The sequence below is a fragment of the Rhinopithecus bieti genome, unplaced genomic scaffold, assembly GCF_001698545.2.
Source record: "Rhinopithecus bieti isolate Rb0 unplaced genomic scaffold, ASM169854v2 scaffold_23826, whole genome shotgun sequence".
Classification (NCBI taxonomy): domain Eukaryota; kingdom Metazoa; phylum Chordata; class Mammalia; order Primates; family Cercopithecidae; genus Rhinopithecus; species Rhinopithecus bieti.
Window position 1 is genome coordinate 595,960 of NW_016811267.1, and position 8,772 is coordinate 604,731.

Genomic DNA, 8,772 nt, shown 5'->3' on the forward strand with positions numbered 1-8,772 from the left:
GCACAGTAGGCACACTTTATGGAGAGCACTTGGCACACAGTAGACAGGATTTAGCACCTGGTGCACAGTAGGCACACTTTATGGAGAGCACTTGGCACACAGTAGACAGGATTTAGCACCTGGTGCACAGTAGGCACACTTTATGGAGAGCACTTGGCACACAGTAGACAGGATTTAGCACCTGGCGCACAGTAGGCACACTTTATGGAGAGCACTTGGCACACAGTAGCAGGATTTAGCACCTGGTGCACAGTAGGCACACTTTATGGAGAGCACTTGGCACACAGTAGCAGGATTTAGCACCTGGCGCACAGTAGAAGTACTTCATTTAGAGGACTGGCACACAGTAGAAGTACTTTCCATGCAGCCTTTGTGCAGAGTGGAGACTGGAACACAGCAGCTCAAGTGCTAGTTGCCACCCTTTAGTGCTAGTTGTCACCCTGCTAGTGACAACTAGCAACTAACCAGGAGTGAGAGGATAAGGAGGGGAGAAGGGTTTGGGTTGGCACAGCACAGAAATGAGTGAATAAGCAGAGGAATGAGTAAGATGCCTCCCCTGCTTCTCTGCCAACCCAGACCCCAGCCCACCCCTTCAACCCCACTCCCTGAGCCTCATACCCCTCAGGAGGTCCATCCACTCTGAGACCTAGACCCATCCTGCTGTCACACTCACCAGGCCCAGGTGACCCAAGAACCAGTTCCGTTTCGGGGGGTTGCGGGAAACAGTTGCTAGTTGTCACTCATTTTTGGGGCTCCCTTCTCTAAGGAGCCCTCACTGTCCCCCTCTAAGGCCCTCATCCAACATCCTATTTCCCAGGTGGGAAGACTGAGCCCAGGAGGGGCAGTACTGACCAAAGTCAGAGCAAGGATGAGGCAGAATGAGGACTCCATTCAGGGTTCCTCAGTTCTGCCCTTCCCCTGCCTGGACCCCATCTGTTCCCTCTCATCCTTACCCTCTACATCCCTGCTCTGTCCTCTTACACTGAGTCCAGCCTCCAGACTTGCTCTTCCAGCTGGGCTCTTAATCTCCAGAATCTGACCCGGGTAATCCTCGGCGGGGCTGGATTCTTTGTTCCCGCTCCTAGCAGTCAGGTCTCCAACAGGGCCCTGGGCTGCCTGGAGGCAGGGCTTGAACTCCATCCAGCAGCCGGGGGGATAGAGGCTTGTCTCTTCCAAGTTGCCTGATTCAGCATCCAGAAGTGGTGCATGGTGTTCTGCTGGCCCAGTCTTAGAGAGGAGCACAGGAGATGATCTGGAACAAGGCTTGGCTTCGCCTGGCTCATTTGACACCTGAACTCTCAAGTTCATGCTTTTATCTGCCACACACTCAGTAGGCACTCTTCAAGAGCAGGTGTCACACAGTAGAAACTCTATCTGACCCCTCTCAGTTTACTCTTCACCTTATGTGGGAGGTGCTGAGACCTGAGGATCCAGTGCCCTTGCTGTGTCACCCAAGCTGGTTCTTCTGCATCCAGCTGGTCCCCCACACCTAGGTTTTGGTCGGCTGCCCAGACACGGGAGAAGCACCCAGGCTGTGGGGATTGGTTGGCCCGGCCCAGCCCAACCCAGCCTCCCACAGCCCTCCCTACATCAGGGGCCAGGGGCAGAAACCTCTCAGAAGAAGGGGAGAGGAAGTTGTGTGGAACAAGCTGCTCCTGACAGAAGGTGCCAGGGTGGGGGTGGCGGGCCTGGGGCATCCTAGCCTGTGATGGAGAGGGGCACTGGGCAAGGGGTTGAGTGCGCGAGCCCCTGGCCTTCCCACATTCTCCACTGCTGCCCAAGGCCCAGGCAGCTCCTGGGTGCTGGGCTGGAGGATGGGTGGTTTCCTAACTGAAACCAAGCCCCTGGCAACCTCCCAATGATTCAGCCTGGGCCTTTCTGGGCTTTAATCAGTCAGTCAGTCTCTCTCTCTCTCTCTCTCTCTCTCTCTCTCCCAATCTAAGTGCTTACCAGGTAACTGGAGGTCACTTGGCTGCTGGTTTTGGTTGGGCCTTTTTGGACTTTACCTCTCATGCCCTGTTTATCCATCCGTGTTTACTCTCCCTGTTCTACCTCCAGTACTGCCCATCCCTGCCTCTCTCCACTGTCCCTGGAGCTCCCTGGGCCCTTCCCTGGGCCTCAGGACCTCACCTACCTCGGATCTCACCCATCCATCCCATCTGCCCTGCAGGATGTCCCAGCTGAGGCCTTGTCCTGGCTGGGCCTCGGGCCGGTGGCAACGGCTCCCGGGTGATGCTGCTCCTGCTGCTAGTCGGGACCTCCTGGGGCTCCTGGCCCGCTGTCCTTGGCCTGCGACCTACGCCTTCTATGAAAACAACCGCCGCCTCCGGGCCCGGGTTTCCCCACACCCCCGAAACGGGAACTGGTTTTGGTGGACACCAGGGCATGGTCTGGAGTCTCACAGTGAATGGACTTCCTGAGGGGTCTGAGGCTTAGGGAGTGGGGGTGAAGGGGTGGGCTGGGGTCTGGGGTGGCAGAGAAGCAGGGGAGGCATCTTACTCATTCCTCTGCTTATTCACTCATTTCTGTGCTGTGCCAACCCAAACCCTTCTCATCTCCTTGTCCTCCCACTCCTGGCCTGCATTGAATCCTTTTCCTGCCTGTCTTCCCACATTAGTGGAGAGAGGCCTCTGCGGGGCTCCTGGACAGAGGGTTGGCTGCACAGAGAGGCGAGTCCCTGGCATTCCCACATTCTCCATGGCTGGACTCGAGGCCTCCTGCACCCACTGTCCAGGGTCCTCTCCCTGCCTGGCCTATTTCCTGTTATGAGGGTACAGGTGGGCCAGAGGAGAGGTGTGGGCTGTCTCTCACCTCCACCACATCCGGAGGCACCTTCCTCTTATCTTGTTCCTCCCCAGTAAGATGTCCCAATGGGGTCCTGTTGCCAAACCCACATAAAAGTTGGCCACTCACTTCCCCTTTCAGAAGCCTTCCCTGAGCTTTCTCGTCCCCCAGACCTTGCCCTCTGACTTAGACCTGCTCTCCCCTTTGGGGAACGTGGTCTCAATCTGCTCATTGCAAATGGCAGGATTGATGGGTGTGTCCACAGGTGAAGTGGGAGGGTGCACAGGATGCACTAGCGCAGAGCCTGGTGCAGAAGCTGCTCCCAGTTGGGAGACACTATTCTGATGGACAGTCAGAGTCACCTCTGCTCCCCTAGTGGCTGCTGAGAAGGGAAGGTCCCCTGTGTGCAGAACTTTCTCCATGGGAGGAACTGGAACCTGTGTGGCTGGCAGAGGAACCAGTCAGGGCGTGAAGGGATGTGAGGACCAGCCTTAGGGACATGTCTTGAGGCCATACTGCTCCCCACAAATCTCCCCTGTGAGGACCTCCTCATACGGCCGCCTCTGGGCTGAAATGACTCCCAGAACAAGAAAATCTTTCCTCTCAAGCTAACTGGGCCTCTGTGAGCAGACAGTGTGCCTTTTCCTTCTGCCTTGGGATGCGCTCTTGGGACTTGGAGGTGGCCCCAAGAGAGATAGAGCAGGAAGAATGTAGACAGGTAGATAGGTAATAGGATAGATGGATGGATGTACAGACAGGGTGAATAGATGGCTGGCTGGCTGGATAAGTAGGCGGGTGGGTAGATAGATAGATAGATAGATAGATAGATAGATAGATAGATAGATACATACATACATACATCCATCCATACATACATAGATAACAGGATAGATGGATGGATGGACAGATGGATGCATGGATTGGATGGATGGATGGATGGATGGATGGATGGATAATACATACATAAAATAGTAGATTGGATGGATAGATTAGGTGGATAGATAGGTAGATTAGATATGTAGGATGGATAGATTAGATAAATGGATAGATAGCTAGATGATTGATAGATAATAGTATGAATGGATAAGTGGATGAATGTACACATGAGATGGATGGATGGATGGATTGATGGGCAGATAGATATATAGATAGAAAGGTTAGACAGGATGAATAGATTAGATACACAGATAGATGAATAGATAGGTAGGTAGGTAGGTAGGTAGATAATAGGGTAGCTGGATAAATGGATGCACAGATAGGATGGATGAATGGATAGATAGATAGATAGATAGATAGATAGATAGATAGATAAAGATAAATGGATGGATGGATGGATTAGATAGATGGACAGATACATAGGAACATAGGTATATAGAATAGATAGATAGATAGATAGATAGATAGATAGATAGATAGATAGATTGATAGATATGTATGCAGGTAAATAGGTGGATAGGTAGACAGATAGGTAGATAGGTATACAGATGATAGATAGGTAGATAGATATATAAAAGAGGAAGTTTATTATGGGAATTGGCTCACAGGATTATGAAAGCTGAGATGCTTCATGGTCTGCTGTCCGCAGGCTGGAGAAACAGACACTAGTGGTGTAACTCAGAGTCCAAAGGCCTGAGAAGGTGGAGTTCTGATGTCCAAGGGCAGGAGAAGATGGATGTGCCAGTCCCAGAACAGAGCAAATTAGCCTTTCCTCTGCTTATTTGTGCTACCTGGGCTCTCAAAAGATTGAATGAGTTCTACTCATACTGGGGAGGGTAGTTTTTCCTTCCTCAGTTTAACCAAATGGAATGCCAGTCTCTTCTGGAAACACCCTTGCAGACAGATGATCAGCTATCTGTGCATCCTTTAGCCCAGTCAGGTGGACACCTAGAATTAACCATTACAGGAGGTGACGGCCCCTGCCTTGTTTGCAGGTCACCCCCACGGAGCAGGGCATGAGGGTCCTGACTCAGCAGGTGGCCACCTACCCCCAGGGCTTTAAGGTCTGGATGGGCCCCATCATGCCCGTCATCCGTTTGTGCCACCCCAACCTCATCCGGTCTATCATCAACGCCTCAGGTACCACCTGGAACACTTGGTGGTGGGTGCTGCGGTGCATTTGAGGCCTGCAAGTCCCTCTATCCCCAAGCTCCTGTTTGACCCCTGCAGTACTCTGACCTCTCCTTTCCTTCTCTCTCAGCCATCTTCATCTTTCTTTCATGTATTCACCAATTCCTGTCTCAGCATCTCCTCTCTCCATTGCCCTCTGACACCCTGTCCTGGTGTTCTGGGCTGCCCTGGGGCCCCAAGAGACCTCAACCCAAGGCCCTGTCCTGGAGGAACCCCTAAGTTTAAGGAGGTGAATGTGGATGGAGACATTTCCAACTTCATGGGGTCAAGAAAGGGCCAGAGGGAGATGGATGATAGCCCAGAGAAGAGCAAGTTGTCTGCTGGGGCAGGCTGGAAGCCTTCGTGGAGGAAGAGTTACTGGAGCCATGTCTGGAACAATGAGTAGGAATGTTTGAAAGGAGAGTGCAGGGTGATGCAATTGGGCATCGTTAGTATTCAAGGCTCCTTGCCAGGTCTAGCATCACCTTGCCTGTCGCAAAGCCTAGAACAATGAGGAGAATTTGTAATTGGTGGAGGATCTGGACTGTTATTTCCACGACGTCCACCTCTGGTGTGGGTCAAGTCCTTCTACCCCATCCTGTAGTTTGTCTGCCCTAAATTCATTGCTCTCCTGCTCTAGGCCCTGGGAATCTCCAAAAGGAGACTCCACCCCAACTTGGGGCCCTCTCCTTGACCCCTGTGCTTCCCATCTTGGACAGGCCAGGCTGAGCAGGGGAACAGGCAGCATCCTACAGACGAAAGCTCTGGCCTCAAAATGCTGAGTGACTCTGGGCTGGTTCCCAGCTGCTGTCTCTGGTTATTGAGGTCTCTTTCAGTTGTGAGTGGTGGAAACCCAACCTGGTGTGGTCTAAGCAAAGAAAGAGAATCTATTGATTTTAAAGTCCAGGGAGGATGGCCTTTAGGCATGACTGGATCCAGGTCTCAAACAATGTCATTGGGAATCTGCCTTCCTCTCTTGGCTTTAGCTTTCTCCACACCACTTTTCCTTTCAAGACGACCTTTCCCTCATGACATCAACAATGAGTCCCAGAAGCTCAATTCTCATGGGAAAGCCCACATTTCCCCCAGAGTTCCCAGAAAAGGTCCATGATTTACTTGTCCTGGCCTGGATCACAGGACCAATTTTTCACCCAAACCCTGTGACTCTGATTGCCCAGTCTTGGCAGGCCTGGGTTTTCCAGAGCTACTGTTTTAGGGGCACAAAGAAGTTTGATGGTTAAGGACTCAGACCATGGGTGCAGATAGACCCAGTCTCAGGCCTCAGGCTTGCCATGGTCTGGGACTATGGGCAAGTGACTTTATCATGTAGAGCCTCAGTCTCTTCATCTGGAAAATGGGATGAATGAAAGCCCAGCCCAGGGAACATGGTGTGTGGATTCACATGGGGAAATACCTTTTCTGTCTGTGTAACTGAAGGACTGGAGAGTCCTGTGTGGAGGATGTGAGGAGGAAACCCTGGGGTGAGGGGGCTCAGCACTGAGAGGAGGATGAGATGCTGCTTGAAATCTCAGGGTGAGGGCCTCGAACTCCTCCCTGCAGATCCTTCTCTCTCACAGCCTAGGAGAGCTTGAACTGGGTCCTGTGTCTTTCTCTCCAGATTCACAGCTCGGAGGAAGGTCTCCTATACATACAAAGCCTGGTGTGCACCTTTGGTGATGTGTGCTGCTGGTGGGTGGGGCCCTGGCACGCAATCGTCCGCATCTTCCACCCCACCTACATCAAGCCTGTGCTCTTTGCTCCAGGTAGACACTGCACTGGCCACGCCTTGCCCACAGCTGGGGTCTCTGTGCTGCCTCCAGTGGATCGCGTGCCCACATGCAGACAGGAGGAGCTGTGGTGGAGATGCCACTGCCTCCCTCTCCCCTGGACTTCCACCTGTCTGACCTCTGTTCCAGTTTGCTCATGTCTGGGTCGTGTCTCTATGATGGCTGTACAGGTCTGCTCTACGGCTATGTCTTGTCATGTGTATATTTACACGTGGGTCCTGGTTACACCTGAAATATGTTATACCTGGTTATATCTGGTGTATCAATCCAACTGGGGCCATGTAGAGCTGGTCATATGTGGGGTTTATCTGTGGCCAAGGACATGTGGGGCATGTGAGGGCCTGTTCGGTTCTTGTCTCAGGTGCTGTTTGACATTGTCGTTTTTCTCCTGCTGGTCACATCTGGGCCATGTTTGGGGCTTGTGTGACGTCTGGGACCCAGGGTCCCTATGTGAGCTGTCTGAGACATTATTTGAGTCTTGTCTGAGGCTGTGTTATAGTATGTTTGGGTCATGCCTAAGGAACAGTCTGGATCATATGTGGGACGTTAAAGGTACCATATTTATATTCAACCCAGAGCTTGCATGTGGAACGCGCTTTTGAGGTCATGTTAGACCGTCTCATGTGCATGTTAGAGCATACTGTCTCATGTTAGGAATTGTCATGTATTTTGTGGCCATGTCAGGACATGTGAACACATGTCAGGGTCATGTCTCATGTCCAGGTCCACCTCAGAAGATGCCATGCCAGGAGATGCCAGAGAATGCTGGGGCAGACAGGGTGTCCTAGGTCCTTGTGAAGGCATTCTGTAGAGTGCTGAGCTGTGCTCAGGGGTTGAGGAAAATGTTGGGTCATGTAGGAGGCATGTCAAGGCATGTTGGAGCCCCAACATAGCTTCTCCGTGCCAGGTTAAGCAGTGTCATTGTTGTACTGTGCTACCGCAGCCTGGTCTGGTCTTCCTTCCCCTCCCCCATCCTCCCTTCTTCCTCTGCCCTTGGCCCCCTTCCTGCTATGTGGGGCTTGGAGGGGAGAAATGCAAACCTCTTGCTGGGAGCCTCCCCCCACCCCCAAAGTTCCTCCTTCACCTGCCTCCATGGCCCCTGATTATCCTCATTTATGTCAGCCGACATTGTACCAAAGGATAAGGTCTTCTACAGCTTCCTGAAGCCCTGGCTGGGTGAGTATCTGCAGGTGAACAGGGTTGGGAACAACCTGGAGGGCCAGGGGAGGGAGACGCCCTTGCCCATGGCCCTTGGCTGCACTGCTAGGAGATGGGCTCCTGCTGAGTGCTGGTGACAAGTGGAGCCGCCACCGTCGGATGCTGACACCTGCCTTCCATTTCAACATCCTGAAGCCCTATATGAAGATTTTCAATGAGAGTGTGAACATCATGCATGTGAGTTATTTGAAGCCAAGGTCCCAGCTGCAGCCTTGGGGTGGAGGGACCACAGACAGATCTGGTCTGGAATTTTGGCTCTGCTCGTGCCATTGGGTCATTGCTCTTCTTCTCTGAGCTTTGGTTTCCTCATCTGTAGAATGGGGCTAATAATCCCTACTTAAAAGACGGTCAAGGTGATGTAATGGAGTCATGACCCCGGTGCATAGTAGGTGCCCAGAAGGTGTCGTTTCTATGTTTCCGTCACCCAAGCCCTGTAAACTCAAGAGGGTCATGACGACAATTGCATAGTAGCTGTTGCTGGTAAGAAACAACTTGAAAGCTCATTGGTTTAAAGCAATAAAGGTTTATGAATGCCGATAAGTCTGTGGGACAGTTGGTGGGTTCTTCTGGACGTGGATGGAAGGGATCACTCGTGGTACAAGAGCAGCCTGGGGTCATGTAGGCAGCCTTGCAGGTGTTGGCCGAGTTCTCTCACATGTTTGGGTTTTGGCTGGCTTCAGCTGGGACCCCTGGATGTTCCTTCCATCTGATTCTCTCCCTCCAGAAGGCGCCCCATGGTTTACAATGCAGACAGGGTTCCAGGGAGTAAGATGAGGCTTAACTTCATTAGTTATCACCTCATCATTTTTACCGCATTGTATTTTGACATCAAAAGCCAATAGTCCAACACAGAATCAATGGGGGGGGGGGGGGGGGG

General features: G+C 52.1%; 1 protein-coding gene across 1 annotated transcript in view; it reads left to right on the plus strand.

Annotated features, from left to right (window-relative positions):
* CYP4F3 (cytochrome P450 family 4 subfamily F member 3) overlaps window positions 1-8,772 on the plus strand; it is a 45,871-nt gene that overhangs the window by 21,659 nt on the left and 15,440 nt on the right. Inside the window, 3 exon segments of the mRNA XM_017893710.1 lie at window positions 4,716-4,860; window positions 7,800-7,853; window positions 7,945-8,072. Of these exon segments, the coding sequence (XP_017749199.1) occupies window positions 4,716-4,860; window positions 7,800-7,853; window positions 7,945-8,072 (327 nt within the window).